This window comes from Paroedura picta, chromosome 4 (assembly GCF_049243985.1).
Source record: "Paroedura picta isolate Pp20150507F chromosome 4, Ppicta_v3.0, whole genome shotgun sequence".
NCBI classification, from domain to species: domain Eukaryota; kingdom Metazoa; phylum Chordata; class Lepidosauria; order Squamata; family Gekkonidae; genus Paroedura; species Paroedura picta.
Window position 1 is genome coordinate 30,677,886 of NC_135372.1, and position 22,275 is coordinate 30,700,160.

Sequence of the window (22,275 nt, forward strand, 5' to 3'; positions counted from 1 at the left end):
AGATACCCCCTTTAAAGTAGTTTGAAATAAAAACCGAGCAACAGGCCAAAAGCTGATGTCCTCTTGCATCTTTTTAAAAAATATATATATCAGACTTATGATGAATTTATCAAGAAGACTGAAGCAGAGTTGAGTCAGGATCTGGAGACAGCACCTACAGCTAAACCACAAATTAAAACGCCATCTTCTGTTACCGAGAAGCCAAAGATCAAGCCACCTCCACTCCACAGGTAAACTTAATGAGTGCTTAAAGTGAAAGGTGTTTCTTGGGAGTGAAGTCTGATAAGACCTACAATACTCCTCTGTGTGTAGTGGGGAGCTGGTGGGTAGCTAGGTTGTGCCCACTCTGCATGACTGCCCCACCTTCATCACCAGTGGCCCTGTATTGTGGGGGAGGGATTGATATTCTAATATAACCTTCACGCATAGGCTTGGATTCCAGTTTTTATTTGGGAAAAAATAGCAGTTTGTTTTTATTTGGAAAGTAGATCTATGCACATTGGATTTTGTGTGCACAGGACTGTTTTGGTCTCTTATATACAGTTGGCGGCTCTTGTCCCCCTTTCCACCATGCACAGGTAAGTGGTCATGAGCTGTATGATCCAATTTAGTTCTAGGTGTGTACCATTATCCAAAGAGAGTACCCACCCTTCTTGGGGGGGGACCTATGACTACAAACTTAAAACTTTCCTACGGTTACACTAAGGCAGCCGTCATAAAGTAAGTAGATTTAAGTGGGGGGAATGACAGGCATTGAGAGAAAGCACCACTTTGTCTAGTGTCTAGTGGAGGTAGGTACCATTGCAAGCTGAAGAGAGCATTTTTGGGGTCAACAAACCTCAATTTAGTCTTCTCTGAAAGATGTGCCTAGGCCTCTGCTCCTCCAAAAACCAACCCTAAATGAAACAAGGATGAATATTTTCTAGATGGGGATGGCATCCTTGAGCTGTCTAATATTGGCGGTGCCTGTGGCCTCTTAGTGAGAACTTTTTTAAAGGCTTGTTTTCCAGTTCTGCCATCAGCTCTCTGGGTAAGCCAGAAGAGCTGCTTTCTCTTTTCCAGCACTGGATTCCCATCCTAAACTGAGCGACACTATCCTAGGATGGCACTGTGAGTCATCTCTCAGCAACGAAGCCCCTGATCGTTGCGTTTTGTTCTGTGCTACAATATCGTTTTGGCATCTTCAATGACTAAGTCTTTACTGGCTTTTCTCTAGATCTGAGACGACAAAAAGCTGGAAATCACTAACGGATTCAGAACGTTGCAGGGGGTCCCTGGAGTCCATTGCAGAGCACATCGGTATGTAACTAGGAAAGCAGTTGCAAAAATGAAGCTCCACCTGAGCCTTTGCAAAAAGCAAATTCCCCTCCGAGTCTATTGATTTCCAGAGTAAGGCTTGCTAAAATTGAAGATATTTATCCGTTTTCTAGGCAGTGATATTTTGATACCCTCGAATGCTAAAATTTTAAAATTAATTGATGTTATTTATTTAGAGTTCAGACGGGTTTCCCCAAACGGGCCTGTATCCTCCCATTTTGCTCTGCTAACAACAGCATGTCCTGTCACCACAAAGTATGTTCCCACGCTGTTGGGATTCTGTTTGTGCCAATGGGATGCTCTCTCCTTCAGCTGAGTAGAGTGATAGAATCCAACCCAGTGAGTTTCTAAAATGACTGCCCCCAACCCGGTTGCAAGATAAAAATAAGCTATTTCTTTTGTGTTCCAAGCGTGAAGTTTAAAAATCCCGCTCATTTTGCCACATCTGGTTCCTGTATGAATTGCCTCGGTTTTTCTCTCTCCTTCCTTGAGTCTTTTTGTTTTACTGGACTTGGATGGGATGATGTTGCATGAAAGAAATCAGTTGCCACTTTCAGGAGTCCATTCCTTCTACACAGATGGGAAGATTCAGACATCTAGCCAGGATCCAATAGGGGGAAAGTTCAGGGCAGGTATTTACAATATGGTACAGGTCACCCACCCATAGCTCCATCCCACAGTACTCTGAGTAACATAAGAATTTAGCTAACAGACAAGTTCTTCTAGGGTTGGCAACCGCACGGAGGAAAAAAATGTATTGACTCTTTAATGGGATGTTTACCATGTGATATTGCTTACCTCCATGCTATGAAAACTCTCAGTTTCCCATGACCCTCACTCCTAATGAGAGAGCGCTTTGACTGCAAGTTGGACAGGGGATGGGAGTTTAGAACTCTATTGTATCGCCATCTATTAATGTGTTAAGGGATTTTTTTAGGGGGTTATTTTAATTTATCGATTTATTGTAAACCGCCATGAGCGGTGGTATATAAATTCAAAAATAAAAATAATTAATAAATAAACACAATGTCAGTGTTTCAGTGTTCTCTCTCTGTCCACCTAGATGCCGTATCACGATCCGAGAGATCTGACTCTTCATATGCAAAGAAATTCGTTGAGGCAGAGGCTCGGACAGGCGACCATTTTGAAGCTCCGTCCCTAGACCTCAAGCCCCCACAAAAGGCTGGAGCCGAATCTGATGATTTGCTGGATCATCTCCTCCCCTCGGCTGTCCTCAAAGATTTAGGAGACTTGAGCAAAACCTCCCATGTGTCATTGAACATTTCCGACGATGCCACAAGCTGTGATACTCTTGTTTCCACTAACAGATCTGTGGAGCCAGAGGAGGTAGTTTCTGTCAAATTGGAAGACTCCGAGCCAAACGAGACCCATAAGCTTCCTGGGAGGCCCAGTGCTTCTGTTTTGGACCCTGAGCAAAAGAGTTCCCCACTAGTCTCATTAAAGACAAGTGCTTGTCCTGAGATCAGCTCGGCTGCCCCTTATAGTGTTCAAGACGGAAAGGAGATACCGAAGCAGGAGGAAAGTTACAAGGATGAGGATTGCGCTGCATCGGGCCAATCCTTTCAGAAGCTGGATAAGACCTTGCTTTTGGAACAGCCGTCTGCTGGCACAGAGCCATTGGTTTCTAATGGTTTTGAGAGACGTTCAAGAAAACACGGGTCAGACGATGGGGCCGGTCATACAGAATATGACGATGATTTTGACACCTCGGCATCGTCTTTTGGGAAGCACTCTAGGTCCCAGGGAGAGAAGTCCTTCTATACAAAAACTCCTAGGAGCAGGTCTGCAAGTATTGGAAGCGATGAGGAGGTAAGTGAATGCCTCAGCGACAAAGCTCAGTCTGTGGCTTCCAGTGTCCATTCAGAAAGATTATTAATCCTGAGATCGCCGACGGAACTGATGAAAAATAAAGAGCGCAGTGATGTGGAGGGAGAATCGTCTCGTCTCGATGCTTCACTCCAGGTTTGCTCTCCCGAGGTGGAAGAAGGGGAAGGCACCCTGCAAGGTTTCCGCATCGGAGACAGAGTCCTCGTCAGCAACGTCCAGCCGGGGACACTGAGATTTAAAGGCCTGACCAGTTTTGCGAAAGGTTTTTGGGCCGGTGTGGAACTGGACAAGCCCGAAGGAAGGAACGACGGCACTTACGATGGCATTAAATATTTTGATTGTAAAGAAAAACATGGCATTTTTGCTCCTCCCCAAAAAATCTCACTGATTCCAGAGAGTTCAGGTGACCTCATGGACTCAGAGGAGCACTGCAAGATTACGCTAGATCTCAATCGCAAAGCAGATCAAGAGGATAGAGAGAGCGCCAGAGAAGAAGAGGGGAAGAGCGAGGGGGAAAGTGGTGTGAGTGAGAAATCGCTCCAGGAGAGATCCCAGAGAGGCGCATCTGCCCTCGAGGGTTCCATAGCAGCTGGAGATTATTTAGAACGCGATAGTCCCCAAAGCCAAATGGTTGCTGCTGTTGAAGAAAAACTTGCTGAAGAACAGAGTGTTGTAAATTCTCTGAGGGCCTCTGGAGATGACCCCAGGCTCTTGGCTGCCTCCATCTCTGATGTCCTTAGCAAGACGTCCCCTGTTCCAGCAGAAGGGGCCTTGGATGGAATCATCCCTGACACATGGAAGCAACAACAGCCATCTTGGCAGGAATACACCGAAAAGTCCGAGAGCCTTTCCCCGGGAGTGTTGGAGACGTCTGCGACTCCCCTCCTGGACTTGCTCACGAAAGAAAGGAGCCAGTTAGAAGCCCAGCTTAGGCTTCCATCCCACAAGGAAGAAGAAGAAGAACCCAGAGATCAGCAGGAGAAGGTGGGCTTGTTGACGGACAGCCTCCTGCAGGCATTCGTGAAGGACACCGTCAGTCAGCTGCAGCAAATCCGAAAGGTCAGGAACGAGAAGATTCAGTGTAGTAATCAAGAACTTGCTGCTGCCCAAGAGCAGAAGTTGGCAGCTGGGGACTTGCAGAGCATCTTAATAAGTTCTCAGTTGGATGACGGTGAAGAAGTTTCCTCTCCCGACTTGTGTCCCAGACCTGTAAGTACTATTTTCCCCAGATAGATCCTGGAATGAATATTGCATAAAAATGTGCAACTGTAACTCGATGGGTTACTCTTTGTGGCAACTCCTCATGCAGAGTATATGCAGAGATGTAGGAAATATGGGCATACTTAAGCTCACTCAAAGAACCTGCGCTAATTCAGAGCCATTTTTTGAGTTCTTGAACCCTCACATATCATTCCTGCCCCATGCCAGAGACTGTTTTGAAGGCTCTGCTGTTTCAAAAAAATGGTTTGCTGTGCAGCAGATGGAACTGGGTTTTTGGATATGACTGTTTGGCTTCTGCTCAGTTCGACCATGCTGTCACCAGAACCCCATGTATTCACTCACTCTTTTGTTGTTTGCTTGCAGACAAAGTTAGAAAGCAAAGAATGCTGAACAGGAGCAGAGGCATCTCTGCTTATATGTTGTGTTAATGGATATTACCTGGGATTTATGTAAAATAATAATAATAACTATTATTATTATTTATTCTGTTCATATGTCGCCACTCCCAGCTCAGCTGGCCTGTGGCGGCTTACAACAGTATAAAATTGTGGAGAATAGAAACAGAACCTTAAAAAATCCCCTCCCCCCCCTCCCAAAAACACCCACCCTCATCCCAATTAATCCCCAATACCATGGCTGCCCTGTGAACTCAGAAGATGTGATAGGCAGGCGTTAATGTCAGGTGGCAAACACTAAAGGCACCAGATCTTCCCTAACCTGGCCTCAACCAAATGCCTGGCAGAAGAGCTCCATTTTGCAGGCTCTGTGGAACTGTAAAAGTTCCATCAGGGCCACTCACCTCTCCTGGGAGCTCATTCCACCAGGCAGGGGCCAGGGCCCAAAAGGCCCTGTCCCTGGTTGAAGCCAGGTGAATCTCACAAAAGCCAGGGACCCCTGTTAACAGAAAAAGGGGGCTCCTCTGTGAGGTCATCTACTTTTGACTGCAGCTTTGGGTCCTTCTGTACGCAGAGCGATTACAGTGGGAAATTTACAGTACTAGCATGTACTATAATACTACAGCATGAGTAGCATCCATGTCGTCCTCGAACATGAGCAGCATCTGTCTACACAATGTCCCAAAGGTGGTGTTGAAAAGTGAGAACACAAAGAAGAGCTTTTGCTTTCCCATTCCGTCTTTGGCACCGAGTCCTTCTCTGATTTCACTGGAAACATGTTTAAGGGTTGTATAATCCAACCAACGTTTCCGTTCCCCAATTTCTGTTACAGTTGAAGTGTGGGGTGACGTTGCCCAGCATTGCAACCTGTTGAACTCTGGTAATTGTTTTAAGCATTGTGCATATCCCCTGCGTGCTCAAAATTAACAATGTCCTTTTTCTTTCTTGTACAGGAAAGCCCCGTATTTGGTGCCAGTGGGCAGGAAGAGCTTGCCAAGAGGCTGGCCGAGTTGGAGCTTAGTCGGGAGTTCTTGAGTGTGTTAGGAGATGACCAAGATTGGTTTGATGAGGACTTTGGCTTGAGCACTCGTAAACTCCCTCCAAAGCAAGCCGAAGAATCTGCAGTGTTGCCGAAGATCGAGCCTCCCAAAGTGCCCCCCAAGCCTTGTGAAGAGCCCTTAGCAGTCCCACACACTGCAGAGGAGGTGGAGGACTTGGTGCATGAGGCAGCTGAAGAACTGTGGAAATGCAAAGAGCTGGGGTGTGATCTTGAGGCTGCCGGTTTCCCCCGAGATCTTAGTGATTCCCTGAAAGATGACGACATTGAAGCCATCAGCAAACAAATCTATAAACAGGTATCGCTCCAGGACCATACTTCACATCCTCTAGACCAGGGGTAGCCAACCTGTGGTCCTCCAGATGTTCATGGACTACAATTCCCATAAGCCCCTTCCAACAAATGCTGGCAGGGGCTCATGGGAATTGTAGTCCATGGACATCTGGAGGACCACAGGTTGGCTACCCCTGCTCTAGACCAAAAAGACTGAACCTTCTTATCTGTTGGAAGAAAACTGAGCTTGATGTACACCCAGATGTAGCAGAGGCTGGCACTATGGTTATTTTGTGGCTTGTGCATCCAGGGCTTTGGGGATGAGCAGATATATAGGTTGGGAACAGTCAGTTTGTTTTCACACCCATGTGCCAACAAAGGGGAAACAATCCTTGGAAAAACAGGAACCACCTTGCTGGCCCCCTACCCAGCATGGCTTCTAATCTGGCAAGTCGGGTTTGATTCCCCACTCCTCCACATGCAGCCAGCTGGATGACCTTGGGCTAGTCACAGCCCTGCTAGTGCTGTTCTGACCAGGACCAAGCAGTCCTGTCAGAGCTCTCTCAGCCTCACTCTACCTCTTAGGGTAGGTGGGGAGGGTAAGCCGCTTTGAGACTCCTTTGGGCAGTAAAAAGCGGAGCATAAAAACCAATTCTTCTGTACAGTGGTAGGTGGGTTGGGTCAGTTTCATGAAAGTGAGTGTGAAAGAAAATGATTGTGAGGGATTTTCGGTAGATTATAAAAGACATCTTGAAGTTCTTTATGCCTTGTCAAAACAAACAAACAAAAAGACCCAATTGAAATGTTGTCCTAGAATAACTGAATTGCAGTTATTCTGCAAATGCAGACTGAATTGCAAACTCCGGTTTGCCTGATGAATATTCCTATCCCATATAACATCAGGATCTAACTTAAATACTTTTTAATTTTGCTAAGGCTGTGTTCGACTTAACAAGGGAGATTTTTGGAGAGATCTTTGCGGAAGATCCAAATTTGAACCAGCCTATATGGATGAAACCCTGCAGGATCACTTCGACTTACTTCCGTCGAGTAAAAGATCCAAGCGACATTGAAGAAATCAAGGTAGGAATTCAGCTGTTCACTTGAGTAGTGACTTGGTATTCTTCATGATTAAGCCAGAAAATGTTGTACGGAAGTGAACCTTGCCTTATCTTGAATTTAAGGCAAGTTTGTGGTTCATCTCCCAAAAACATTATTGATGGAATCTAAAACAGGTAATCCGTCCCCCTCCTCTCCGTTTCTTCTGGTATCGATGTGTAAAACTGGCTTACTAATGATTTACTTATTTTAGACAGAGTTGACTGTATGTGGGGAGATCCCTACTTGTCTTGTTGAGATGTGTTAGCTGGCAATGTGTCCTATCCGCTACTTTTCTTCTTGCAGGCAAAGTACAGTACGCTTTGGGCTAGCTAACCTGTACCATTTCAAGGGTATTCCCACAAATAGAAAGAATAGAGCTGTTCCGCCAGGTTTATGGTCAGGGCTAGTGCTAGAGCAGGCGATATGGGTGCCCTTGGCATTGATACCTGAACAGCTGGTTACCTGAACATCTGGTACCTGAACATTTTTCTTTCCTCCCATGCTGTCCTCGTAAAGGTCTTCCTGTTTTAATGAGGGCCCTGGGATGTTTTGCCATCTGTTAAGATTTTTGTGTATTGTGATTGGGTTTTAATGGAGTTTTATTGAATTTTATTGTATGGATTTTCTTTTATGTGGCCCTCTGCAAGCTGATTTTTGAGAGTGGCGGGCTATAAATCAGATGGACGGATGGATGGATGGATGGATGGATGGATGGATGGATGGATGGATGGATGGATGGATGGAGAGAGAGAGAGGGAGAGAGAGAGAAGCTTTATTAATATGGGCATCATAGGAAAGACCTTTCCCATCATGAACAAAAGTCTCCTTGCACATTTCCAACATATATTAGTGTATGCAAGTGCGTGCATGCATGCACACAGAGGGTATTTGAGCCAACTTGACAGGCATACAGTGTGGGGGTGGGGGTTTCAGTCAGTTGTCTGTAATGTTTTGGGAGACAGTGGAAATTTTTTAATGAATCTCCTTGTGCAAAGTGTGCAAACTTATGTTATTATTATAAGGAACTACCTCCTTATTATTAAACTGGCACATCCCAGTATTCCATTTTCTTTAGGTTTCTGAGGAGAAGAGCTACTCAGAGATCTCTAATACCCCTTCCTGGGATTAATATTCATAGTGATCAGGTTCCAATTTTCTTTTTTTTTTTTAACATTTTTTTAATTGAAAGTTTTTACACAACCACAAAAAAGGACACAAAACCTATGAAACATTACCACCAACAGCCCTTAAAATAACCCCAATAATAAATAATAATAAAGACACCTCCCCCAATAACCAAAAATATCAAATGACAAAAAACAAAACACAAAACCTCTGAAAACGTCCACCAAAGGTGGTAAAAAGTACCATCAACCAATTTACATTTCCAACATTTTGTTGAACCATTTTGTTGTAAGCTGTGACTTCTTTGGGTAGAACGTTCCAGTTTTCGGTAACCCTGGACATGGACGATGTGTTCTCGGAAGGGTCAGAAAATATTACCCCGGATTGTGCAATCCTGTCTCCAGAAACACATAATTCCTTAAATAAGGGTCTTCCATCTAAAAAGGCTTCTACAGAGGATGCTGTAAACAGAAAGTGCTTCCTTCAATAATTCTGCCTTTTTGTTTGTCTCCTGTACTTTAGAGCTTCATAGCAACTGAGGTGCTAAAGCTGTTAAATTTGAAAAAGGAGCCGAATAATAAAATGGACTGGCAGAAAATGATCAAATTTGGACGCAAAAAACGTGACAGAGTGGATCATATATTGGTGAGTAGATTTTGATTAAACAAAACCCAACAACACATGTACTCAATATCCAGAAATAGGTACTTAACGGAAAATGTTTATTAGGTCTCATACTAAAAAAATGTGGATTTAATCTGTTTGTATTTATCCATAATCTGCCTCTCAGCCTTTTACCATTTAAACATGGATATGATCCAATCAATATTATGAGTTTTTTAGATCCATTCACTTCAGTGGGAGATGTTAAGGCATCTGTTTCACCCATTAGATACGTAATGGGTTAGCGTGAACAGTGATGAGCAAAGAACAGGCTTTTGAGTAGTATGGACAGAATGCAAAGGTAAAGAAGGTGTTTGTGTGGGGAGAAGATTACCCTCTCCTTTTTTATCTTTGGAGTCTGCAGATAATATGGTGTGTAACCCTGGTGTGTTTGCACAGTACAAATGAGGCTTGCAGAAATCTGACAGCAAACCCTGTGTATCTGCTCTCAAATCATAAACTTCCATTGTGCTGTGGCTATTGCTACAGCTGAGCTAAAATGCCGGAGTGGGAATGTTTCTTGTTAAGTAGGGATGATGTGACCATTTATGATACTTGATTTTAAACTACTGTATCCTTAATTGGGCAAAAGGGCCAAAGAAGAAGGGGACGACAGAGAAGGAGGTGGCTGGATAGAGTCACTGAAGCAGTCGGTGCAAACTTAAATGGACTCCGGGGAATGGTAGAGGACAGGAAGGCCTGGAGGATCATTGTCCATAGGGTCACGATGGGTCGGACACGATTTCGCACCTAACAACAACAACAATCCTTAATTGGCAATCCTGGTTTCATTTGTGACCTGGCCTAGAGAAAGAAAAGGCAGTCATAGCCAGTTGCAAGGATACGGTACCAAGCAGCATCTGTTTAACCACAGTGACTCCCCCCACCCCACTTCCCTCCCTAAAATTTTCAGGTACAGGAGCTGCATGAAGAGGAAGCTCAGTGGGTGAATTACGACGAAGATGAGCTATATGTGAAGATGCAACTGGCTGATGGGATTTTTGAGGCCTTAATCAGAGAGACAATTGATGTCCTTAACCAGATCAACGAGAAACAGGAGAGATTACTGCCCATGTGATGTCCTGGACAGATGCCTTTTCCGTAGCAGTTCCGCTGCTGGAGCATAATACGATCTTAAACTTGGCAGAGAAGAGAGAAGACGATGACATCTTCCCCTCCCGCCTTTGATTTTTAGAGACTTCATCCTGGATTTGTTCCAAAAAGAGATTACCCCCCCCCTCCATCGATTCTTTAACAGCCTCTTTACAGCCACTGTATGGTGGATCACGGATTCATTTTGTTACCCCAGATATATCCCTTATAAAATTCACTGTCAGCAGTGAAAACTTAAGTCATCAAGTAAACATTGTCCTTTATTGAAATCACTGCTGTTCTAATCTGGTAGTGACTGTAAGTTAATAACTTTGCCAACCATGGTAAGGATTCATTGTGCATTTGCAGCCGCATAGGTCCTCCCCCCCCCCCCCCCACCTTCAGCTATGTTCTGTTTCCCATTCATTTTCATCCTTCCGCCTCAAAATGTGGACCCGGAGACTGTCACTGGTTTAATGGAAGGGAAGCTGGGTGGAAGTTGCAGTGTCTCCGGGCAGAGCGTGAAGAGCGGGCACAAAGGTGAACGTGAGGCGAACGGTCTTGCTTTCCCAGCGTTTTAGTTCTTCTCCCAGCGAACCACCAGCTGCCCCTAGGGAAATGTGTACTCAGGATTTCTCAGGCCCTCCACACACAGGATTCGCTCCTCAAAGGCCTTTGTTCCCTTTCTTCCTTCTCTCGTTTTCCCGCCGGGGGGGGGGGGGGGGAATGCGCCGGCAGAGCCTTGACTTGAATGTGTTCAGGCTTAGGAGTGTGTGTACCAAAGAGAGCTTGACTCGGGGGTTTGTTTTGTACGCATGCAGGATTTCTTTCTAAATTTCTTTTATAATTTGTATGTCAGAAACACATGTCTAGCGCTACGCTGGCTGCACTATCTTGACGACCGAAAATGCTGGAATCTGGGAATCTGATGTGTTAGGATCATCACTGTCCGGTGAGCATTGACATTCAGAGGCTTTGTGGGGGTGGGGGGGAAATCCATCTCTGAGAAAGAGGAGGCTGCGAAGAGTTGTGCATGTTTTCCACTGTGGTGCGAAAAGAGAGGCACAAACTTGCATAAAGAGCACTTGAAATGGACTGTGGAAACTTAGCATCATCATCCCTCTCCCTGGTGTTTTGCACTGGTGGCTCTTGAGTTAGGACACAGCCCCCCATGAGAGACCGTACGGAGAAGGCCGAGTAGACTGCAAGAGAACACGGATAACCTAGGCTTGAAAGCTGATGCCTTAATTGGAAATCTGGTTTACTTGACGTGACCTAAGGAACCAGAGCAGTTTCCAAATCACTTGTCTTAGCTTGGATGCAATGCACCAAATCTCCAGCCATGGGACGGAGCAATCCAAGGCTACGGGTCCCAGGTGATGTTCATGGGCAGAGTTGCGCCCTCTTCCCTTCCATCTCCTCGGAGTCCTTGGACTTCCAACTAAGCGTACCTCTGCCAAGCCTTTTCTCTTGAAAACTTTTTTGTGACTCGTTTGCCTTTTGCATCTTGACATAGCCACCAAGGTAACATCCCGCATATGGGAGCAGGGCAGAGAATGCCACCAAGCAAAAATAATCTTGAGCGGGGTATAGCTAGTCTCTCATCCCATGGCTCTCCATGTCTAGAAAAGCTAAAGGATGGAAGACAGGGCAGAATCACTGCGTCTTGGATCACCCAGCACATTGACCTGGGAACATTCCCCCCCCCACACACACACACTGTGTCAGAGCTAGGTGCCAACAATGTCTTTCCTTTCTTTTTTTATAATGAACCCGGAGGAGCAAATCACTGCTGCTAATTAAGCGTATCTCTTCATGCTAAATCTCATGCATGTTTTAACCTCCTAAAGAAAAGCTGCTTTTAAAAAAAATACAGACGTAAATGCCATTAATGACAGTGTCTTAGATTTTAATAAATCTGGGCTAGCCATGGTTGTGAGCTGCCCAGAGGAACTGGCTTGAATTGGGGGGGACTATCCGCACATTGGGAACAACCTGTTCAAACAGTAACTGCATAAATAGCACATCACCCTTCCTGATGTTACCAGAAACAATAGCAGTGGCTGCTTTAACGTGAGCGGCATGCTGTCACCTTGAGCCTACAGTTCTGTGAATTGCCGACTCATTCGCTCAAGGCATTGAAAGTTCTGGAGAGGCCTTCCCCGTAAAACTGTTGCATCCAGCTGATGTGAGAGAGCGCAGCATTGGCGACTTGTTGAATCCTTCATAGCCCTACATAGAAACAACTTGCTTAAATTTTTAGTCCAGGCATTGGAATATTTTCATTGCCGACTGTACAGTGCCGAAGTCAGATAGGGATATTCTCCTCATCCATTTTGCAGACACAGGGTATGAAAACACGTTGCGAGAACGCAGTAGGAAGCCTTTAGCCTCCACCCGTAGAGAGGGTTCTCATATTTGTATTGACGTAAAAATATACGGCATATGTTAGCTGGTTAAACATATGCCTGGGCCGCACAGAGATCAGTTAGCTCCACTGCAAGAGCTTTCTTCTTAGTGAATGAGGCACCCGTGAAAGGTTCATTATAATCACAAGTGTGCAGACCGGGGAGTGGCCATCCTCTACGTAACAAGCAAGAAGGAGAGCTTTAACCTGGAATCTCTTGGAAATAGGGAGTATCCCAGTGCAGGGCGGGCTGCTGGAGCAGCACACAAGAGCCTTGAATTGAACAAAACAGATATTCTTTGGTGGTTATGGAATTGACACTGGAGCAGAACATTGAGGAGGTGGGGAGTACGATGATGTCGAGCCTGAAAGCGAGAGAGCGTTTACAGCCCAGCAAGATTATCTCTGCCGCTGTCGCTCTCCTAATAGCAGAAGGCCCCCAGTGAAATGTATAGGAAAGAAATGGCCGACACAAATACGGAGGGCGGCATTTCTCCCCATCAAATCGTTTCTGATCTACAGATGTAGAACGGAGGTCCCCCAAGAACATTTACTGGCCTTGCCTCCATTTCAATGAGTACGTGCTGGTCGTTTCAGAGGCAGTTTAACCAGTAAAGATTCCCGAAGGATTATGCTAGGTGGGTCGCTGGGATGCTCTTCTCTTTCAGGAAGCAGAATGACACGTTGGGAAGGTGGAGAGCGGGGAGCGAGCCCACTGCGTTCTCTTGGATACTCTTTGAAAACGTGGCCTTAGCAATTTTTTTGCAATACTTGAATGAGAGTGTGTATTTGCAAAAGAAATCCAGTAGCACAGTGTTCAGAGACCATTGAAGTAACTGCACCACAGATTTTTTCGAATCATTTTTGCTACCTTAAGAGACTCGATGGCTTATTTTCCAGCAGCAAAAACAGTTGACGCGTAACAAAATGTTCTTTGTAAATGGTAGGATTTTTAAAAATTGTTTACCAAAAAAAAGATGCTTAACATTGATAAGCGAAAACTCTTGACAGGCTTATTTGAATTCTAACATGTAGAAATGAAGAAAGAGATTGAAATGTTGTACTGTAGTACACCAAAATAATTAGGACTTTTCCTTGATTTTTTTTTTTTGCAGAGACTTTTGATACACATTTGCAAAGCTGTCTTGGGGAGAGCCCTCCCTGTGTACTGTATTGTGCAGAGACTCAATTGCTCACCATGTGTGTGCATGTGTGTGCGTGCGTGTGTAAGAATAACGTTGTCAAACTGGTTTCCTGGCCGATTTCAGCCAATAGTCACACACCCTGTGTAGCACGGCTCATTAGATTACAGGGTGTAAGGTTTTCTTGTAATTATGACCTGTAAAATAACCAGGGTAGGCCCTGTGTACACCAGTGTAAATATCTTTGTTAATTTGAGATGTACTTTAAGATAATAAAATCTGTAAATAAATTGATTTATAAATTATTCAGCTCCTTGCTGTTCTTGGCATCAAGTGCAGTGTCTCATTTGGTATTGCTTCTGCGCATGTGCCCTGTTTTCATCCAGCTTTCATTCTACAGATGCAGAAGGCTGGTTACCATAGGAATGGCACGGCTGGCTATAAGGATCCCCGGAAGTGCTGTTGCCTGGCCACACCTCCCTGCCATGCCCCTGGAAGTAACATGTTACTGCAAGTGACATCTCCTCTGATACTAACAGGCAGGCTGGAGAAGGACAAGGATGAGGGGAAGAGACAGGAGGTGGTTTGACGTGGCAGTAGGCATGCAGCCTCTGCTCCCTCTCAGGTGCAGAAACCACAAGAAACTCATGCTCAGGAGGGGTGGGAGGGAGCAATGGAAGTGGCCAGTTCCCTTGTGAATGAGTCCAATAAGGCAGGAGAGCAAAGGCCACAGACCCAAAGTGGTCCACGGACCTCTGGTTGGGAATTGCTGCCCTACACAATGCAGGAAACTCAACTTAAAAAAAAATCTGTTAAAATAAAAAGCTAAGGGGTAGGTGGGCAAGAGTGGCCAGGGGCTCTCTGATCTTTGGACCAATGGGGAGGTGCATAGTGCCTCCCGATTGGCCCAACGTCCGGACAGGACTCATCCCCTCCAGCCCCGATAGGAGCAATCTGGCGGCATTACCACCAGTTTGCTTCCGCCTGCTGACGGTGCTATAGGTAAGTGCAGGAGGGGAAGGCTGTGCTCCCCCCAGGACCAGGAAGGCCCTCTGCATCCTTGCGCAGGCCACGGAGGATCGTCCCAGCCCTCTGGTAAGCGTGGGGAGGCGGTGTGGGAGATGGCTCTGCTACAAGGGACTTTAATTCTAGCAAATAAAATCTTAATGTTGGTCGCCAACAAACTTCCTTGCATTTAAGGATCTTTTCTATGTCCTTCATGACTGTCTTTCCCAATCTCAAATCTCCTTCTGATTTCTTGGTGGCAGTCTCCCTTTTGGTTGATGATGGAACCGAGAAACTGATCATCTATAACAATTTTAGTTTCTTCATTGTCAGCCTTAAAATTGTTACAAATGAAGAAACACTGTTGGTTTCTTGTAGAAATACACCCAAAGCAAACAAAACCCAATAGGCAAAAGGTTGCGTCTTCTTGAGATTTATTAAATCCTAAATAATTTTGCAACCAGAACGGGGTCCCGGGTATTCAATCCCGCTTTCTATTGCTTCTTCAGTGGTTGCAATTGTAGTCTTCATATAACATCATATAACATCACCAGTATTACAGCTACAGGATATCACATAGGCAATAGCTCTTCAGTGAAGGCGTCACTTCTTCAATTGTGCCCTTTAATGAAGAAGTGGCCCCTTTACTGAAGAGCTATTGCCTATGTGATATCCTTAAAATTGTTACAAGCAAGGGGGGGAGGAACCCATGTGATTCAATACATCTTACATTTAACAGTCAAATTCCTATTTTCCTATTAGAAGTAAATGTAAAGCATGACTTCTGTCTTGCTTTCAAGAGACCTTGCACTCCGTTTGAATTTTTTGATCTCGTGCAATTCTCACAAACTTGAAGAAATTTCATCATGAGCTTAGACCTTACCTGGGAATCTAGTCTGGTGATATTAAATATTCTGAAGACAAGAATTTCCCTTCATACTTTACGTTTACCTCTAGCTGGAAAATCTTAACTGTAAGATTTATTGAGCTACACAGGTTTTTTCCCATACTTGAGATCATCCTCCCATATGTATTTCCACTTTGCTGCCTTGATTTTCAAATCTTAACATTGCGTTGTTCCTCAGCTGTCTTTAATTTTGTCTTCTGACCTGTTCAGCAGTAATCCTGCTTTAGCACTTTCTCCTTTAACTGTCCTCAATAGCCCTTTCAGGTCATTTCCTACCAGTCAGATAGTGTCATCTATATATCTGCCTCCTGTGGTTGATGTTCTGTCCTTTAATTTTCACTCCACCTTCATCTAAATGTAATCCACTTTTCCATAGGTGTGTGACTCATGCCTGCCAACAATGGTGGGAAGATTGCCCTTCCCAGAGAACTTGATTTAGATCTCCATTGTGAGGGAGATTCTGAGAAAAGCACTTCATTTTCCTGCAAATATCTGTTGTTACTCATTGCTAGGGGAGAAGGAGTTTTTGAAGGACCACAAGAAATAACCTTAATACGCCCCAAGTTCTCATGGTGGCCAAGTGGCTTCTTCTAGAAAGCGTCCAGTGAAATACATGTCAACCAAGATATTTTGATGGGATATCAGGCAGGAGGGTATCTGACTTAGCTTGGGGTGCCAAAAGACATGGCTCTCAGTCGGGGAGCAGGGCTATGGGGGTATCAAGAAGAAAAGCTGCTTGTTTGCACCCTGCTTTTTACTGCCCAAACGAGTCTCAAAGCAGCTTACGATCGCCTTCCCTTCCTCTCCCCACAACAGACACCCTGTGAGGAAGGTGGAGCTGAGAGAGTTCTGAAAGAACTTTCACTGGCCCAAGGTTACCCCAAACTTCGTTGTCCAGGTTAGAGGCCACTACTCTTGACCAAGACACCAAGCTGACTCTCAAGGTGTCATTTTTTTCCTGATCAGCCCAGGGACTCTGACTTCAGGTTTTTGGGAGAAGAGAATGAAGAGGATGAGAGGGGTCAGGGAGAGCCCAGCATGACAGAGATGACCGCTGCCAGTCTTCTAGCAGAGCCGGTGCCTGCAAGGGAGACCTCTCCCCACCAGCCCCTACAATGATCACCAGGCTTCCACTGGGCAGAATATATTCCCCCCCAAGACCCTCTCACTATGCTCTGTTTCCTGGCCTCGGCTCCAGACCCCTTCCTAGCATCTGCAATGAATACGTTACTTTTCTATGAAACTATATTCTATGCAGCTCTCAGAGTTACAAGAACTGTGTCTTAATTGAAGAAAAAGATTGACTCTGGGCATTGTAAATAATAAACTCTTTTTTATTATTTTCTTGTCTATGTCTTTTGATTTACGGTAATTTGTAAAGCCAAAACAGATCCCAGATATGCAATGTCCCATTTTCTGCACACAGCTTCATCAGTAGCTTATACTTCAACTTTTTAAATGATTTCCGATTTTACTCAGTCTTGTCTTCAAAATTTTCATAATTTACCATGGCCATCCGCTCAATATGTTCAGGGAAGATCTGCTGAAATTATTAATTGGTCTTCCTATTAATTTCAACAGAAATCAATTTAAAAAGTGCCCACAGACGATCATGTCGAAAAGTTGCTGAGGTATAAGCCACTGAGGAAGCTGTATGCCGAAAATAGGAATTGTATAACTGGGGCCCATTTTGGCTTTACCAATTAAATCAAAAGACATATAGACAGACTAATAAAACAGAATTTATTTTTTACAACGCTTGGAGTTGTACATTTTTCTTCAATAGGGCGCTCTCCGGATCAACTGACTTTTTGTATTTATATATATTTCATGTTTATATCACTTCTCCCCATGTGGCTGCCTTTCTCAACTTTTTTACCACTGAAAAAACTCCCAAACAATTTTCAGACTTTCAGTAACCCCAAAAGGGTCGCATTTGTACAGAATATGGTTGGGAAGAATAGCTGTGGACACCTCCACCTGGGGCCACTCCCCTTTCCACCTCCTCCAGGGCCATCAAACATTAAATGTTTAACAAATTGTAATAATGTATGCAGAATTAACTCCCACCCATTTGGGAAACCCTTCCAGGGCTGTCAAGAAATTCGAGGGTTTTTCCCAAAACCCCGGTTGAGAGAGACTGTCATATGAGCTTGGGCTGTTTCACGACAATAAAACCGCTCTTAAGCCTCATAGACTGCCCCACATACATAGACTGCCCCATATACAAGTCTTCCACACGCAGCCAGCTGGGTGACCTTGGGCCACTCACAGTCCTCTCAGAGCTCCCTCCGCCCCACCTACCTCACAGGGTGTTTGTTGTGGGGAATCATAGAATAATAGAGTTGGAGAGGACCTCATGGGTCATCTAGTCCAACCCCCTCTACTATGTAGGACACTCGCATCCCAATCACTCATCTACTGTAACCTGCCACCACTTTGCCTTCACAGAATCAGCCTCTCCGTCAGATGGCTATCTAGTCTCTGTTTAAAAATTTCCAAAGATGGAGAACCCTCCACCTCTCGAGAAAGCCTGTTCCACTGAGAAACTGCTCTAACTGTCAGGAACTTCTTCTGGATGTTTAGACGGAATTTCTTTTGAATTAATTTCATCCCATTGGTTCTGGTCTGTCCCTCCAGGGCAAGAGAGAACAACTCTGCTCCATCCTCCATATGGCACCCTTTTAAATACTTGAAGATGGTTATCAGGTCCCCTCTCAGCCGTCTCCTCTCTAGATAAAGATTAGACGATTGTAAGCTGCTTTGAGACTCCTTTGGGCAGTAAAAAGTGGGGGTCAAGAAACAGGTCTTTGTCGTCTCACTCATAGACTTGTCAGCACCATAACCCCTGACTTGGATAGGTTACGTTAGCCCACTCTTGTCAGATCTTGAAAGCTAAGCAGAGTTGGCCTTGGTTTGTACTTGGATGGGAGACCTCCAAGAAAAACGGGGATCATGGCCCAGGCCGGCACTGGCAAACCACCTCGGAACATCTCTTGCTTGGCTGCCAGACAATCCTGCAATCATCGGATCTCCTGGCTTCACGGCACGCCCGCCATACGCAAAATAATGACAGCCCCACAAATTGCGTCATGCCCAAGAGTGACTGACACTTCCCCTTAAAAATGACAGCAGAGATGCCACGTTCTCTAATGAGAATGGAAAGAGCCAGCTTGCTGCTGAGCACAGGAACAGTTGGCAGCTGGAATGTATTCGTCACTCCAAATGTGGCCTTGAACTCGCCCACTTTTCTCTGTGAAATCACCTGAGTAGGATTCTCAAAGCTTTCTTAACTGGAAAAGGAAGGTTGACCAGTCTGGCCTCAAAGTGGAACATGGAAAAGTGCTTCCAAAACCTAGGTGCGGTCATTGAAAAAAAACAATTAAGGGGAGTTCTTGGGTAATGTGAGAGTCTGCGGAGACTGTAATTGCTTTTATTCATCCATTCAGCTTTTGTTCCATCTTCTCACCTTTTCAAAACCTCCCGAAGACTTTTATACTGCCAAGTGCATTTAGAGAGGCTCCACCAATGATTGCCCAACTGTGCAATTGCTTGTTTTAGAGCAGCCTTTCTCGTTTTTTTTTTTACTGTTGAGAATTCCCTGAAACATTCTTCAGGCTTTGAGAAGCCCCAGAAGTGGTGTAATCATGGAGAATATGGCTGGGAAGCAGAGCTGTGGACACGTCCACCTGGAGCCCCTCCCCTCCCCACCCATTCCCAAGCCCATCATTGACCATTAGCAGGGGCACGTCAACACGACTATACAACATGACCATACACGGTGATATGACTATAGAGTCAAATCACCCACTAAATGTTTAACAAATTTTAAAAAATATATTAAAAATTCATTAACTCCCACCCACTCAGGAAACCCTTCTAGAGCTGTCAAGAAACCCCAGGGTTTCATGAAACCCTGGTTGAGAAAGACTGTTTTAGAGCAGGGGTCCCCAACTCCCGGGCCGCAGACCGGTACCGGTTCGTGGAACCCTCGGTACTGGGCCACAGCATGGGGGAGGGAGGCGCGCCAGCATGCACGCCTCCCCCCCACGTGGCACGGTGTTGTTGCGCCGGGAGCAATTCGCCACTTCAGCGGCCGATTGCTCCTGGCACAGCGCCACAGGTGTGGCAGCTCTGTGCCTGTGCATCTGCACCTGCCAGCGTGCCGGTGCCCACGCCTCCCTTCCCCCCCCCACGGACCGGTTTCTGGTCCGAAAAAGGTTGGGGACCACTGTTTTAGAGTATCCACTGATTGCACAAACCTGTTCTATTCAGCAGTTGACAGTAAATCCAAGAATGTTAAAAAAAATGTCAGCGGTCTCTAGGATTCTGATATTTTCTTTTCATTCATTGGAACCTCATTGCCCAAGTGGTCCGAGATTTGGCTACCGCCGTTTCATCTGCTGGGATCTCCAGCCTATCTTGTAAGAAGTTCTAAGGGGTGTCTGTTGAGATTTTCTCCTTCCTGTGGCTCAGCAATGATTTACAAAAGGGCATAGCTGAGTCTAAATGAGACAACAGCTCCTTTTTGTAGTAGAAAACCAACTGACCTCCCCCAGCCTTTTTCAACCTTTTGAATTTTGAGGAACCCCTGAAATATTTTTTTTCAGGCTTCAAGTAACTCCAGAAGTGGTGACATACCCCTTCAGAGAGGTGGGCGCAGAAGTAAGATGCAGGAGCCAGCCAATCATTGATCATTGACCATTTCCACTGTGGAGAAAGAGACTAGGCTTGAGGAGCAACAGGGGAAGGGAGCTCTAGGGACATCTGGGGATGTTAGTGACCATCCAAACTTCTGGGAAAGGTTGCAGAACTCCTGAGATCCCTGGAACCCTGGTTGGAAAGGCTTGTTTTCATACCCTGCTTTTCACTACCTGAAGGAGTCTCAAAGCGGCTTACAAATCACCTTCCCTTCCTCTCCCCACAACACTCACCCTATGAGGTAGGTGGGGCTGAAAGAGCTCTATCAAACCTGCTCTGCCAGAACAGTCCTAAGAGAATTGTGACTGGCCCAAGGTCACCCAGCTGGCTGCATGTGGAGAAGTGGGGGATCGAACCCTGTTTTTCCAGATTAGAAGCCGCTGGTCTTCACCACTACACCCTGCTGAGTGACAAACTGGCCATTTGTCATAAGGCTTCTTTCTCTTCTTTTGAAGCAACCTGAATATGGCCCAGATCAACCTGAATAGAATCATAGAAGCATAGAATCATTGAGTTGGAAAGGATCTCATGGGTCATCTAGTCCAATCCCCTCTACTATGCAGGACACTCACATCCAAATCACTCATCTACTGTAACCTGCCACCCCTTTGCCTTCACAGAATCAGCCTCTCTGTCAGATGGCTATCTAGCCTCTGTTTTAAAATTTCCAAAGATGGAGAACCCACCACCTCCCAAGGAAGCCTGTTCCACTGAGAAACCACTCTAACTGTCAGGAACTTCTTCCGGATGCTTAGATGGAATTTCTTTTGAATTAATTTCATCCCATTTGTTCTGATCTGTCCCTCTGGGGCAAGAGAGAACAATTCTGCTCCATCCTCCCTATGGCACCCTTTTAAATACTTGACGATGGTTATCAGATCCCTTCTCAGTCGTCTTCTCTCTAGGCTAAACAGACCAAGCTCTCCCAACCTCTCCTCCTATGTCTTGGTCTCCAAACCCCTCACCATCTTTGTTGCCCTCCTTTGGACATGTAGCAGTTTGTCAACATCCCTCTTTGACTGGGGTGCCCAAAACTGAACACAGTACCCCAAGTGAGGCCGAACCAGAGCAGAGTAAAGCGGTACCATCACCTCCCGTGATCTGGACACGATACTCCGTTTGATACAGCACAAAATCACATTTGCCTTTTTAGCCACTGAGTCACACTGCTGTAAGTTTACATGCAAGTTTACCTTTTTTGCAATTTACTTCTTGTGTTTCTATGAGTGGGCAAACTCCACCGTATTTACCAAATATCCCAATAATACCAGGGTTTAAATCCCAGGAAGGCCAAGCAGCTGCAACTCTTGTAAGGAGAAGTGGTAAGGCCAGTCAATGTTTCTTTTGCCTACCTTACTAAGGTCCCCGGCGGGATAACTGTAGATTGAGATCCTCAGAACTAGAAAACACAAAGCTGTAAACTGCTTTCAAATTGTGTAATGACTCCCTAAGCTTCCAGAATCTATGGGATTTGAAATGTAGCACACCCATTTAATCTCTTGTCATGTTTCATTCAGGAAATCAAGAGAAGACTGGAAAGGATGCCTGGAATTAAGATTTGTCCAAGGAAGAAGAATCATAGGGTTGGAAGGGGCCATACAAGCCACCTAATCCAACCCCCTTCTCAATACAGAATCAGCCTAAAGCATCCATGATAAATATCTGCTTAAAGACTGCCAGTGAGGGGGAGCTCACCACCTCCTCAGGCAGCCCATTCTACTGTTGGACTAGTGTGACTGTATTTTTTTCCTGATACCTAGCCTGATACTCTTCTACATGTAGTTTAAAGCCATTACTGCAGGTCCTCTCCTCTGCTGCCAACAGGAACCACTCTCTGCCCTCCTCCAAGTGACCACCTTTCAGATCCTTCAAGAGAGCCATCAATCATGTTCCCTCTCAACCTCCTCTTCTTGAGGTTGAACATTCCCAAGTCTCTTGGCCTTTCTTCATGGGGGTTGGTCCCTTGGCCCAGATCAGAAGAAGAGCTAGGTTTTTATACCCTGCTCTTCACTACTCGAAGG

General features: G+C 45.3%; 1 protein-coding gene across 4 annotated transcripts in view; it reads left to right on the forward strand.

Moving 5' to 3' along the window:
* Positions 1-13,946, forward strand: part of CEP350 (centrosomal protein 350) — a 91,513-nt gene extending 77,567 nt beyond the window's left edge. For all 4 annotated transcript variants that reach the window (XM_077332217.1, XM_077332216.1, XM_077332218.1 and 1 more), the window contains 7 exons: positions 94-230; positions 1,217-1,299; positions 2,381-4,374; positions 5,735-6,136; positions 7,048-7,194; positions 8,860-8,982; positions 9,914-13,946. In XM_077332217.1, coding sequence (XP_077188332.1) covers positions 94-230; positions 1,217-1,299; positions 2,381-4,374; positions 5,735-6,136; positions 7,048-7,194; positions 8,860-8,982; positions 9,914-10,078 — 3,051 coding nt within the window. In that variant the 3' untranslated portion in view covers positions 10,079-13,946. The remainder of the gene's footprint in view (positions 1-93; positions 231-1,216; positions 1,300-2,380; positions 4,375-5,734; positions 6,137-7,047; positions 7,195-8,859; positions 8,983-9,913) is intronic.
* The last annotated feature ends 8,329 nt before the right edge of the window (positions 13,947-22,275 follow it).